The sequence below is a fragment of the Sphaeramia orbicularis genome, chromosome 8, assembly GCF_902148855.1.
Source record: "Sphaeramia orbicularis chromosome 8, fSphaOr1.1, whole genome shotgun sequence".
NCBI lineage: Eukaryota > Metazoa > Chordata > Actinopteri > Kurtiformes > Apogonidae > Sphaeramia > Sphaeramia orbicularis.
The window spans coordinates 41,962,362-41,976,944 of NC_043964.1; the positions used below are offsets into that span (position 1 = coordinate 41,962,362).

The window sequence follows — 14,583 nt, forward strand, 5'->3', positions numbered from 1 at the left end:
GAGGCAGGGGTACTGTTTGACTCCCCTAGTGACTTTTTCACTGCGGTTTTATGATTAATCTGTGAGCCTAAACACATTACAGAAATACATTCCATACGTTACGCAGATTATGGAAGGATAGAGCATATAATCAGAGTGTTTGAAAGCATTTTAACTGCGATATACAGAGGGACAGCGACACAATATTTTCATCGGGTACCAGCAGAGTTCATGAGGGGAGGAGACAGTTCTCCTGGAGGCACAGCACAGCGCTGCCTCACAGTGCACTCTCCTCCCTGTATTTGAACGGAGCATGCGGAAATTCTGCTATTCTAATTGACAAAAAAAAAAAAAAAAATAATAATAACAATATTGGATTCGAACGGAAAATGAGTTTATAGGACATATCAGCTGACAACTATCAACATTTATTATATTTTATAGTCAAGTTTTTTTTCTTTTCAAGATTGACAAGGGAGGCTCTGCCTTCCCTGCCTCCTCTGATTGCACGTCACTGAGCAGCAGTAGTATAAGTGTGTGTTAGTTTTATTTGCCTTGTGCACTGGTTGATATTGTAGATTTTACCTCCCTGAGCAGGATCATTCCTAAACTGAGGGACGCTGACAGCTCTTCTGTTCTGGACACTGCTGCCTGTCAAGTTTTGTGTTTCTGTCTGAGTCTGACCTGAATAGAAAAAAGACAAAATAATCAATAAATACACAAAACTCCACTGAAAGAAAACCTTCCTACACGAGAAAAAATACAAACAAACAGAATGAATGGTATACTGTAATTTTTTTTTTTTACCAAAAAAGCCTATGTTCACTGGTAACCATTTTATAATCACTAAGATTTGATTACTAATAATAATTGATTTGACTACGTCTCTTGGCTGGCCTGGGAACGCCTCGGGGTCCCCTCAGAAGAGCTGGAGGAGGTGTCTGGGGAGAGGGACGTCTTGGCATCCCTGCTTAGACTGTTACCCCCGTGACCCGGCCCCGGATAAAGCGGAAGATAATGGATGGATGGAATAATTGATTTGATTCTATTTTCAGCAAGTCTTACAATTGCTTTTATTTTTTAATTTCATTACACACCACTGGTCTTCAATGTTGCAGAGAAAGCCTTTGACTAGTATCTGAACACTTCTGTGTACAATATGCACACAGTAAGTTTGTATCATTAGAAATCAACCATGTTCCTTATTTCTTATTTATTGATGGATTTTATTTTTTTTTTTGGCCTGTGGGTTGGGTGGGTGGGCAGGGATGGGGTGTTGACAGTCAGATATGTCATTCTTGATTGTGCGTTGACTGTTACGAATTGATATGTCTGTCGTGTTCATTGAAAATGTTCAATAAATATAGTTGGAAAAAAAAAGAAACCATGTTTCATACATTTATTTATTTAAGCATTATCTAACCAGGTAAGTTAGGTCAGAATTAAATGTGTTCAGACTGAACAATACCTTTGGGTTTGTCATTTGTCTCATCACTGGTGTCAGGAGAGGGAGCTGAGAGAGAAACATGTAACTTTTAGGTGCTTAAACTTTAGGCAATAACAAGAAGATATTTCTGAGTAAATGTTCCACAATTACCATGTGCGTGCTCTATTTTTTTGTTTTTGATAGAGAAAATTATATCCTCTGCTTCAACATCATTAAACTGAGATGAGCAGACAATGCCTCCGTTGTCTGCTTTGGCGGTCTGAGTGGGAGCTGAATTAGTTAAAAAAACAAAAGAAAGAAAATAATTAATGAATGCACACAGAATTCTACTTTAAAGAAGACGTCAACGCACATTTCTTTGTAAAACATCCAAAGAAAAATATGCAACAAAGAGAATGAATGTTCCACACTTATCGTTTTACTGAAAAAAAAAAAAAAATCACTTGTAACCCTTCTGTAATCACTAACATTTTGATCACTAATTGTTGTAATTTCTTTGCACATCACTGTAACATGTCACTAGTTATTCCTCAACATTGCAGAAAAAGAATGTGACCAATATCTGAACATTTCTGTGTACAGTATGCACACAGTAAGTCTGTATCAGTACAAATTAACCATGTTTCATTCATGTCACAATGAAATGTGTTCAGACTGAGCAATACCTGTGGGTTTTTCTTTTTTCTTATCACTGGTGGCAGAAGACTGAGCTGAAACAGACACATGTAACATCTTTTCACAACCGTAGAAGATTTAAGACTTTCAGGTGCATAAACTTCAGGACAAAAGCATAAGAAGATGTTTTTGTGTAAGTTGTGGTGCCATAGTTACCATGTGTGTGGACTCTTGTTTCATTTTCAACATTGTAAGTTATATCCTCAGCCTTAACATCCTTAAACTGACAGCCACTGGCAATACTTCCATTCACAGCGCTGGCTGATACAGAAGACGTTTCTGTATCTGTCTCATTCTGAGCTGAGTGGAAAAAGACAACAATAATTAAGAATCACACAGTGGTGCATTGGAATTTCAGTTTTTCTACATAAATAGGCCATAAATCATGGTTCGAGTTTTCACATCTAACACTAGAAAAAAATGAAGTGAAATTAAACAAGACCAAAAAAAGACAAAAACATTAAACACAATAATTGATGTATTGTAGAAATATTTTTCAGTTTCACTCCTGGGTCCATCTTAGAAAAAGGAACTTGTTCTTATACTCTGACACAGCTCTAACATATAAACAGATCAATGATGTTACTGCTTTGTTCAGTAATAATCACTTGATATTAAATCTCTTAACTTCTTATCTTTGATGATCCATACCTCTCTTATTTATTGACACAGAGAGAATATAATTTCAGTTTAATAATCTGGGTCATATCATAGGTTTTTATAAAAATGTTACCTTTGTCATCAGAGTTGATTTGCTCTCCTTTCTCTGCTGTACTCTCATCGTCTGTGTTTTTGGGAACACGTAGTTCTGTGTCGGCATCAGTCTAAGAAAAAAATCATTTATGTTCATTTTCATTATCAAGTCTGTCCACAGTCACTTTTTCAGGAGCACTACTTTAAGTTAGTCTGTAAAATAATAATAATAATAATAATAATAATAATAATAATAATAATAATAATAATAATAATAATAATAATAATAATACTATGTACAATTTTTAACTTTAGAATTACTACAATTGAAGGAGGTGGTACAAAACATAAAGAAAACCCACTTTATATCAAGCAGGAAGGCAAAGATAGTAAAACAGTCAAATGATGAATAAATATTAAAATAATTTAATCAATCCAATGCACAGACACTACATTTTACCATCGCCTCTTCATGAGTTCTTTTGTAACATGTATTTACACTCAGTATTGACAGTTTTATGCAAAAACTAACAATTGTTGATTTTTTGGGGGAGAAAATGTAAAGTCAGTCTCTGGAAAAAGGATAATATTACCAACAACATTAGTGAATATTTACTTTTATGTCATAAATTGAAAATAAATGAATACATAAATAACTGCATAGTTGGGGCATGTGCAAAAGGCTGTATTTATTTATGTTTTTTTTTTATTTTTGTGCAAGAAATTAAATAAAATGTAACAATGCATTAGTATTGTTGGTAATATAGTTTTTTGTTTTTTCCAGAGACTGTGCTTGCATCCATTTTCTTCAAAAAAATCATTCATTCTTTTATTTATGGTGTGCCCACATTTTTTGCATTTAACTACAGACACCTCTTCACTATGTAAAACATATTCATTTGATTTAATTTCGGAGATCTTGTGAGTCACATTCTTACTCTTTCCTTGTTTTCATCCAAATCTGATGCACCTATAAGATAAGAACAAGCAGCTTTAATGCATAATTGTTTTCAATAAGAATTATTTTTGATGAAGTCATGCAATACATATGCATTAATAACAGTCTTATTAACCTGTTTAAAATAAAGGCAGTTCATGAATTGTTACACTCCTTGCTCTCTATTAACATAAATGAGACGATGTTTTTCTCTCCTCTAAACACAATATTGAAATAATTTTATAGTAATAATCAATAATGGTGGTAAAAAACATCACCTTTGTTTGTGGTTCCCTCCACTGCTGTGCTCCTATTATTCTTCTTTGCATCACTGGGTTTACACACTGGATCACCCTAAGACAACATTTACTTTTACCTCCAGTACAACTTAACATTAAAAGACAACACTTTGTCCAAGTTTTATTCAGTTATTCCATTTGTGTGTTTATGCATCTGCAGTATTTATTAAATAATTGCATAATCACAATATTTAGCTTTTTGAGTCTCTGCTTGAAGGTCATGGGGCACAACTTAAAAAAAAAAAGATTTAACACTTACATCATCATCAACATCATTTTGGCAGATCTTAGAACACACACTGCCCATATTGTCTCACATTTGCTTGCTCATCATGGTCACGTGAGATGTTGTTTTGTGAGATCTGGTGTCACTAAGAGAACACTAAGAGAGAGACAAATGATGACAAGGGTACAAGTCATTTCAGATTTTGTTAAAAGGGTAATGCAAAAATTAGAGGAATGAATTGTGTTAATTATATGGAAACAACCATATGGTATGGGACACATGCAGCAGTGTAAACAGATATTTTAAACTCAAACCAGTTCTTGAAACAATATTTCAGATGTTATGTGATTTCAGAAATAACACTAACAGAGAGAAAAAGGAAAGACATATCGCACATGGACGTTTCAGAAGTTTAAAGTGTTTTTATTTCTCTATATCTACATTTCTATATATTAATATTTCATCAAACTAGATTATAAAGGACTCTTGGTTTGGAAAATACTAACAACAATCCTAGCAGGACTTTGTAACTGAGTAATAGACTGTAATTCTTATCTACAGTCTAGTCTTTAGACAAAGCTGTGGAAACTGGTCAACGGTCAGAAGTCAAAAAGCACTTTTTTTTACTCCACTTCCCTTGCACTGTAATTTAGATGTTCTGAGAAGAGGTTAGAACAAGTTGACATATTTTAGTTTTAAGATAAACCACAGTCAACTGAAACACTTAGAAATGTAATTTAGAAATGTAACTCACCTTTGATTTGAGTTGCGTCTCTTGTCACTGCCCTAAACAGAAAGAAAGGAATATATTATAACACACAGCAGACGCCTCCCACTGGCTCTTATCAAGTATGATGCGATACAGCTGAGAGGCAGCTACAAGAAGGTGAGAACTCAGAATCAGAATCATTTTAATGACCACACAACCAAGGTCAGATTAATTATTAGTTTTTGGTACTGCACAGTGGGTAAAGCCCAATGCAACAGTGTCATTAAAAGCATCACAGGTGTCTTCACTTTACATTATAGTTACTTACATGTAATTGGCTTAAAATGTTAAGCCAATGTACAATATTTATATACAGATATATTTATTATTTATTTATTTATTTTGTGCACAACAAGTCAAACATTAGGACAAGCAAAGAAACAGATTGTGCAGGTGAGATCAGAAAACCCCTTGGGGCTTATAAATTTAATTTAACCATATTAAAACATTAGCTTAAAGAAAGACAATAAAAATAAAACAATAATAGACTAAGTACAAAAAAATATGAACAAAAAATAAAGCATAAGCAAGAAATATACATGATGTATGATATGTTTAGAAGGTTCATCTATAATCTTTACCTTTATTGCAGGTGGTACAGTAACTGGGTAATATGTGAGATTCAATAAAAGAGGCTCATGTTCATTAATCATCAAACAGAGGCCTCTTAGCTGAAAACTGACTTTATCGAGTTTCATTCTATACTCTCACTCTCGCTATTTTTGAAAATCGTAACATGAACAACACATGTATGCATTACCAGAATCAATTTCGTGATTGATGCTGACCAGTACCCCTTGTCCATCCATCATCTTCTCACAGCAGATCTCCTCACCTGTTGTTTTCAGGTTACCTAACCCCTTTCATCAACTCAATATTAGAAGCAGTATTCCTTCTGTTTCAAGCTTCTGAGATATCCTTTGACCCATTCTGCTATACCAGCCTCTCGGACATTTCCCCCTACTCTCCAAATGCTCTAGTAGTCAGTCTTAAAATAGGGGGGGACTTATTTCAGGAAAATTTTCAGATTCAACTTTAGCCCTGATTTTCTGATGCTACAAGATGTTCTAAGCACTCCTGTGTAATTTTTTTTGAAATTTTCACCCCCCCCCAACACACACACACACACACACCTACACACACCTACACACACACACACACACACACACACCCACACACACACACACGCACACACACACACACACACACACCCCACCCCAAAAATTACTTTTTCAAGTTTTTTTTGGCAACTTTCAAACCTTCTTCACTTTTGATAAAGTACAATGTAACAATCTGCTCATGCTGGGCCGTAAATGTTTTTTTGTTAGACATGTCATGTCTTCAGAGTGCTTTGCACTACAAAAGGTGTAGTGTCAAGGTCAAATTGTAGGTCAAAAGTCACCCAAATGGTCAAAAATGCACATTTCATGGAATTAAGCTGTTAATGTGGGTTCTTCCAAATGTTCAGGTCAGGTTCTCTCCTCATAACACATCTATTGACCACAAACAACTTCCATTCAATAAGACACATTAAACAGAACTATTTACTCAATGTATTATCCATATAGACATGTCAAAAATAACAAATGGCCGTTTCACATGACTTTGACATTTACATGTATATGTCCTGTTGTGGGCGACACAGTGGTGCAGTGGATAGCACTGGTGCCTCACAGCAAGAGGGCCCTGGGTTCGATTCCAACACCAGTTGATGGGGGTGGGGTCTTTCTGTGTGGAGTTTGGATGTTCTCCCAGTGTCTGTGTGGGTTCTCTCTGGTACTCTGGCTCCTCCCACCATCCAAACACATGCACTAATGGGTTAATTGGTTAATCTAAAGTGCCCATAGGTGTGAATGTGAGAGTGATTGTTTGTGTTGTTATATGTTCAGCCCTGAGATGAACTGGTCACATGTCCAGGGTGAACCCCACCTTCACCCGTAAGTAGCTTCCAAAAAACAAATATTTAGCAAGGATTTTACATTTTTGGAAATTATAAAATTCTCTGGATAAATATTTAATAAGCACATTTTAGAACTTAAAGGGATTTCCTTGCCAATAATTTTACCAACAAGGTTGATAATTTTTCCCCAGAAAGTTAAAATATGTGAACATTCCCACATTGTTATGACCCTGAGGTCGTATATGTGTTCAGATATTGTGCATTGTCTTGATCTCTCTCATTATAGTTTCTGCTTTCTTCCCACACTGGCCTGTAGAGGGCCAGTGGTACATCTAAGTGTGCATGTTCTGGAATGCATGTGTTAGTGTGGGTGTCTGTGTGGAAGTGCGTGTGTCTCCGGTTAGGTGGCGTTCGGTGATTGACAAATCCGGAACGACGCACAGTCCGCTGATTGGTAGAGAGAGACAGAGCCAACCTTTAAAAGGAACAAGATTACATCTCCCAACCGGTTTCTGGCCTCGCCCTACTCCAAACCAACGCTGCACTTGTTTGTCAATGTTATTGAGTGAATTCATTTGTGAGAGAAAGTTTCTGTTCTTCTGCATTTGTAAATAGATTGCATATATTCATAGCAGCACCAGGTACGGGTGAGAAGACTATTTTATTTTGTCATGTTTTCTCCGATTTATGGTTTAAGTGTCCACGTATGTGTATTTTAGTGTCTTTATTTTGTTAGGGAAGTTTAGAGTTGCTGGGTTGGTTTTGTTTATTATTTTGGCATTGCTCACCCTGAAGAGAATTAATTGCTGCTAATTTTTGGTGAAAAAGAAAAGTATTGTCACTGTCTTCATTTGAGTGGGAGTCACTTTTATGTTATGCCCTTTTATACCCTTAGACTAGGGTGTAACATAAATTGGGGCCTCGTCTGTTTGTCGTCTGTTTCGTGTTTTAACAAATTTGTTAGATCAGTTTCTTTCCGTCGTTTTTTCACAGGTTTTGCTGCCTGGCTGGTTGCATCTGGTTTTTGTGTGTTTGATTTGCAAACCTCTGAATCACGGCAGAATTTGAAATGTATGATTTTGCAACAAATCCAACTCAAAGTAAATTAGATGGATGTAAGAGAGCGGATCTCTTGTTAGTGGTCTGTTTCTTTGATGTGGGTGTGCTGCTTAGCGCTAGAAAAGCTGAAGTGAAAGTACTTTTGTTTCAGGCGCTGGTGTATGCCCTGTCCTAAAAAAGAAAACCCATGCTAAATTAATAAACAAAACTAACTCAACAACTCTAAATTTTCCTAACAAAATAAAGAAACTAAAATACACTAGCAGTTTGTTCTGAAGGAGGCGGCTTAGCAGCTGCACTCTGCAGCAGGTTGTCGCAACATTTTGAGCCAGAGATGTGGAGTCAAAATATAATGATAGAAGGTTCACGGAGATGCTCTAATGCTCTTTTAAGAGAGTTTTGCAAGAGTTTCCATAAGCACATCTTCTATTCCATTAGTTGCTAAGCCAGAAGTCAAAACTCACTTTTCCTGAAGTAAGAATTTTGCTTAATTGTAAGTAATTGAGCATTGTTACACTGCTCTATTTTTTTTTTTTTTTTTTTTTTTTAGGTTACTTTTATTTCTTGTCTCTGACCTTCTGCAGCAAAATGAAGAATGACCTATGCTTGTACTTATAAGAAATAGTATTTAAACCACACAAACACATAGAATTGTAACTCACCTTTGGTTTGTAAAGGTGTGGCTGTCCTTGTACCAGTGTCTCAAATATACAGAGGCAGTAAACATTTTATATCTGTCAGTTCTACACCCGCCCCTTGCAAACCCCTCCCATCTGCTCTTATCAGATGTGATGTATGATGTGATAGGTAGTCCACTGGAAGATTCATGTTATTTCCCTGAAATCATGTGACTTAGAAGCAATGAATAATATATTTTATATCCTTTTTCTCTCTTTTAATAAGTATCATACTTTAGACTTGTTGCATTTATTGACATGCAATAAATGTGTCAGCCAGCAGTGAAATGAACCAGAGGTTTCACTGTTTAATGGATTCACACCCATGTGGTCACTAGACTGTAAACTCATCCTACAATCTACCCTTTAAAAAACAATAGACTAACAATGTATACTGACAAATATTTGACAAACAGTCATATACATGTGACAGATGCAGCTAAAATAAACATGACTATCAGAGTTGGATAACTGCTTTATTAATCAATGACAGTTAAATTATTTACAAGTAGAAAGGCTTCATGTATTAAAATGATAATACTGAAAATATTGTGGTCCTTAAACCAGATTCATGCTTACAATTTTGAACCTATACATACTTGTTTATAAATATCAATTTATAATTGAACATCATGAACATATGAGTCTTATGTTTCTGTAAAATTAGAGTCTTTAATACAGTGTTTTATGAATATGGGATGTTTACTTCAGCTTTAATCCTTCTTGTTGAGCAAACTAAAAGAAGGAAATAATAGTCTGTCTTCATCGACCTCATCAAAGTATTTGACCTGGTCAGCAGGGAAAGGCTCTTCAACATCCTGCTGAAAATCGGATGCCCCGCAAAACTACATTGAATGATCAGGTCATTCCATGACAAACATCCAATATGAGGGCAGTATGTCCGAGTCTTCTAACATCAAGAGTAGAGTTAAACAAGGCTGTAACCTTGTGCCCACCCTCTTTGATTTTTTCTGCGTTCTGCTCTTGAAACATGCTTTTGGGACCTCATCAAAAGGGGTGTACCTAAGTGCCATAATGGCTAGGTGACTGTTCAACTCTGCAAGACTAAGAGCAAAGATCTATGTGAGGCTCTGATCAGAGACACGCTCTTTGCTGACAATGCTGCAGTCATGGCACACACTGAACAACAACTCCGGTGTCTCATGGACAGATTCTCCCAATCCAACAAAGACTTCAGACTCACCATCAGTCTGACAATGACAAATGTCATAGGCCAACATGTGGAAACCCCACTGTCAACACCACTGATAGCCACAAATTGGCTGTTGTCAATCAAATTAACCTACCTTGGGTCCACCATTAGTGTTAACCTGTCTCTCATTGAAGAAATTAATGAGTGCATTGGGAAAGGTGCAACTCCTCTTGGCCGATTCACCGCCTCTGTCTGGGAGAATCCCAGACTGGCAGTGACAGCAAAAATGGTAGCGTACAATCAGGGCTGGACTGAGACTCATTTTCAGCCCTGGAGTTTCATACCTCCGACCGGCCCACTTTAGCTCACGACCAGTTATTATTAAAATCATGGAATTATAACCTTACATGTTAGGTCTACACACTGTTCTCCAAAGCCTTGTAATTCAGTGTATTTTCTAAAATATTTCCAATTCAGCGCGAGTAAAGGTTGCTTCACAATGTGGATTTATTTCAACAGTGGGTGCACATCGACATCTCCAACATTATTATTCCTCACAACACAACAATGACAGAATCTATATTTTTGTTCTTATAAGTGTTAACATTTTTCAAACCTTTAAAATGTTTGAAATGAAATGAAAGAATATATAAAAATATTAAATAAAAAAAATAAATAATAAAAAATAAATAAATAAAAGCTTGCTGCACTTTCTAATAACTATTATTTTTGTATCCTCTGCAACAAAAGATTTCCATCACAACTTACTTGCGGTTTGTTCCATCTTTGCTATTGAAAACTTTTGGTATAGTGATATTAGGGCTTTGATGAGGATGACAAGAAAAAACTGTCTGTATATCCTGTGACTGAGGGCGAGCAAAGCAATCAAAGCTAACAGCAGACTCATCTTCATCTGTGTCATTTGTGCCTAGTGGTTCAGGGTTCTGCTGCTGAGCTGCTCCTCTGTCATCAGTAGACTCTGCTCTCCCTTTCACACTTCCTCCAGTTTCCCTAGACTCGCCTGCACCTGTATCACAATAAAAAAAAAAAAAATCTACAGACATTTTGACTTACTTAACCAATTCAGATATTTACATAGACAAAATATGCAGGCTTATTTAACATTAATTTATGCTATTGCCTTTCAGTTGTGGGCTTTGTGTATTTACTGTCTCACTGTTAATGATAAAAAATAAAATAGGTCAGGACTATCGTTTGGGTATAGAAAGTGGTTTTACTAGAACTAATGCTTGTTCACACAGTCTGTTCCAACAGCTCACCTTTTCCTTCCATCCTGACAGGAACAATCCCCTCATCACTACTGGCTCCTGGCTCTGCTTCTGACACTAAAGCACATTTTAAAAATGGTCAGAATTCTCAGCACAAATCTTCTATTTTCAAAGCCTTGGTGTCAGTTTCATTCATGTAGTTCTGAATCATGGAGCATCTCAGAGCACCTTTCATACACTGTAGAACAGGCCTACACCATACTCTTCATTGTGGCCTATTTATTCTAATCCTCTTCCCTCTCTGAGCAGTCCTACCTGCCCACTCTGGACTTGTGGGCTCATGGCTGGTGTCTGCTGCTGGATCTGCTTTCTGAATCTGAGGAGCTACAAGACAAAGTTTCCCAGTTATGTGGCGTCGCATCATACTATTATTTAAACTGCATAATGTTATGTTACACGCCACAATGCCACACAATTCATTGACTCGATAATTAACTAACTTGAAAGGTGGTTTACCCGTTTCATCGTCCTCATTAGTTGTTTCCAACCGGAGCTCGTTTTTGTGAAAAAGTTGCAGATTTTGGTACATTTGGCTGCGTTTGCTTCAAGAGCTTTCCTCTTTTTAATTCTTGCCTTCTCCACACCACCCTTGCTCTTTCTATTATCCATGTTTCAAACAGCAAACACAGCTGACCATCCACAGCCTACAGAGCACAGATCGTATATGCTCCACAGCTACAGTATAGAGCTACTAACCGAATGCAAGGACAGATTACGTCAGGTGACGGTGCGTCTGCGTCTGTTTGCTAGTGGAGGGGGTGGGGCCCAGGAACAGAGGTTGCAGTTTACGTGATCAACCCAGTGCTATGACTGACCCCCCCCCCCAAAAAAAAAAATAAATAAATAAATTTAAAAAAATTAATATGTATTTAAACTGAACTCCGGCCCTCACGGCCTAAATATTATACCGGCCCACCGGGAATTGTCCCGGTCCTCCTGATTAGCCAGTCCGGGCCTGTGTACAATAATAACAGAAATAACAATAACTCATGGCTCAGATGGTAGGGCAGGTCGTCCAATAACCGGAGGGTTGGCGGTTCGAATCCCGATCTGTCCATGTGCTGTTGTGTCCTTGGGCAAGGCACTTTAGCCTCCTTGCCTCCAGTGCTGCTACTCACACTGGTGTATGAATGCGTATGAATGTTTGGTGGTGGTCGGAGGAGCCGTAGGTGCAAATTGGCAGCCACGCTTCTGTCAGTCTGCCCCAGGGCAACTGTGGCTACAGATGTAGTTTACCATCACCAGAGGGAGAATGTGAGAGTGAAAGAATAATGGATTCACTGTGTGTGTGCTTTGAATATGCATTCATAGAAAAGCGCTATATAAATTTAATCCATTATTATTATTATTATTATTATTATTATTATTATTATTATTATTATTATTATTATTATTATTATAATTTCCTGAGGTTTGTCTCACCTGGTTCATTGAACTGAAATCCAGGTGAAACTCTCATTCCATGTTCTTGGGCTCGATGGTCCACATGGTCCAGATGGTCTTTCTGCTCTTTCTTTTCATTAACCAGTGGTCTACTGTAACATTGTGGATCATTCTCTGAGACCATGATATCTATTTTTTGCATCAGAGCTCATATCTCACTTTCAATACTCTTATTTTTTGTACATGTGTGGTATCTCTCTCCAGTTAGACTGCTGATGGCTTTCAAATCTTTTAATGCATTTTCATTCTTTTCACTGTTTTTATGAACAGTGTTGGGAATAATCGTATTACTAACGCCATTATTGTTTTCATGTATTCGGTCACAGGTAAAATATAATAATTAGTGCTGGTCTCTCTGGATAAGAACTCATGCAGGAACTTGAGTCCCAAAAAGTCCCAAATTCTGGGTGTGGTTGACTAATATTTTCTTGGGTGACTCCACCCCAAACAATGTGTTGGACTTTTGTAACATCATCTGACTCCACCTACTGAATAGACCTAACCTATTGACGGTACTTGACAAATGCCAGTCCATGCCTCACTACTGGGATGTGCTACGTAAAGTTTCATGACTGTCAGCTCCCTGAAGCCACAACATCTCCTCCTGCGAGCAGAACTGACCATGAATTTATCAGTAGTGGTGTCAATGAGTTTACTGTGAGGTGAGTTTATCAGTAGAGAAGGCTACTGTGAGTTGAAAGCCAGAATACAATACTAGTAAGTGATGCATGGTATTTAACTCTTTCCCTGCCAGAGCATTTTACAGTGACTTGGTAGCCAGCGCCAGTCTTTTTGGTCATATTCACTAATCTTTGAAGGCTCACTGAAAATGTTGTGTTAAGAGTATGTGAACACTGAATACATCAAAAGAAAGAACAGAACTTCAACTTTTAAAGACAAAAAAAACCTGTTTTATTCTTTCTTCATTCATTTGTGAGATATAAACATTTGAATATTGGTCATTTTCAGGAAAAAAAAAAACAAAATTGAGCAAAAAACTGAGAAAATTGCATTTTTTTTTTTCAAAGATATTGATTTTCAAGATAAAACTGATTTCCTATTTTCATTTTTGAAACTTTCTTATTTACAAAGAGTAACACTGTATTCAAAATCACAAAACAAAATAATAATAACAACAATTAAAGCCGCAAGCGGCATCTAAAGGCCCTCGCCAAGGGCACATCCAGTAGAAGTATGCTCATTGTTCAGCAGGTGGCGCTCTAGCACCAAATTTCAATGTCTTCTAATGAATGGGTGTAGGCCTGGGAGATTGACAATTGACTCAAATTTGAGGAAAATCAGTGTTCGTAAGTCCGAACTGAACAAATTTTTGTATAAATAAATCTGTAGGGGGCGTTATGGAGCCAAAATTCAATTTGTTCCATTGAATGGGTGTAGGCCTGCGAGATGTACCACTGAGTCAAATTTGAGCCAAATTGGTGTTTGTATGTCTGAAGTAAAGTAATTTTCGTAAAGGTAAAATTGTAGAGGGCGCTATAGCGCCAAATTGCAATTTTTTCTGATATATGGGTGTAGGCCTGAGAGATCGACATCTGAGTCAAATTTGAGCCAAATTGGTGTTCGTATGTCCAAACTGAAGCAATTTTACTAAAAAAAAAAAAAAAAAAAAAAACTTGTAGGGGGCGCTGTATTGCGAAATTTCAGTTTCTTTTGACAAATAGGTGTAGGCCTGGGAGACAGATGTCTGAGTCAAATGTGAGCCAAATTGGTGTTCGTATCTCTGAACTGATGTCATTTTATAAAATGTACACTTGTAGGGGGCGCTATAGTGCGAAATTTCAATTTTTTTTATAAAATGGGTGTAGGCCTGGGAGATGGACGTCTGAGTCAAATTTGAGCCAAATCGGTGTTTGTATGTCTGAGCTGAAGCAATTTTTGTAATGGTAAATTCGCGACGAAACTTTGCAAAGTTTGCGACGTCGTCACACAAAAACAGTGACAACAATCCAAAAAATAACTTTTGATGCCCCACTTCTCTAGATACTGATTCTGATGAATGGGCGTAGGCCTGGGAGA

At 37.0% G+C, this 14,583-nt stretch overlaps 1 protein-coding gene across 1 annotated transcript; it reads right to left on the reverse strand.

Annotated features, from left to right (window-relative positions):
• Window positions 1-369: 369 nt before the first annotated feature.
• On the reverse strand, window positions 370-8,681 carry LOC115423351 (clumping factor B-like). Its single transcript, XM_030140094.1, has 11 exons — window positions 8,647-8,681; window positions 5,011-5,042; window positions 4,290-4,412; window positions 4,010-4,085; window positions 3,733-3,764; window positions 2,835-2,925; window positions 2,258-2,401; window positions 2,092-2,136; window positions 1,577-1,696; window positions 1,448-1,492; window positions 370-663 (listed from the first exon to the last, which is right to left on the reverse strand). Exons 3-11 carry the CDS (start codon window positions 4,335-4,337, stop codon window positions 491-493), a joined length of 774 nt encoding a protein of 257 aa, XP_029995954.1. The 5' UTR covers window positions 4,338-4,412; window positions 5,011-5,042; window positions 8,647-8,681; the 3' UTR covers window positions 370-490.
• Window positions 8,682-14,583: the final 5,902 nt, after the last annotated feature.

What these genes read in the sequence shown, in the direction of transcription:
- LOC115423351 (XM_030140094.1), bottom strand. Translation starts at nt 4,337, where the DNA reads ATGGGCAGTGTGTGTTCTAAGATCTGCCAAAATGATGTTGATGATGAT. An exon ending in AACAAGAGTCCACACACATG is followed by an intron (nt 2,137 to 2,257) that starts GTAACTATGGCA and finishes TGTCTGTTTCAG; the next exon opens with CTCAGTCTTCTGCCACCAGT. An exon ending in GAAAAAAGAAAAACCCACAG is followed by an intron (nt 1,697 to 2,091) that starts GTATTGCTCAGT and finishes TAACTAATTCAG; the next exon opens with CTCCCACTCAGACCGCCAAA.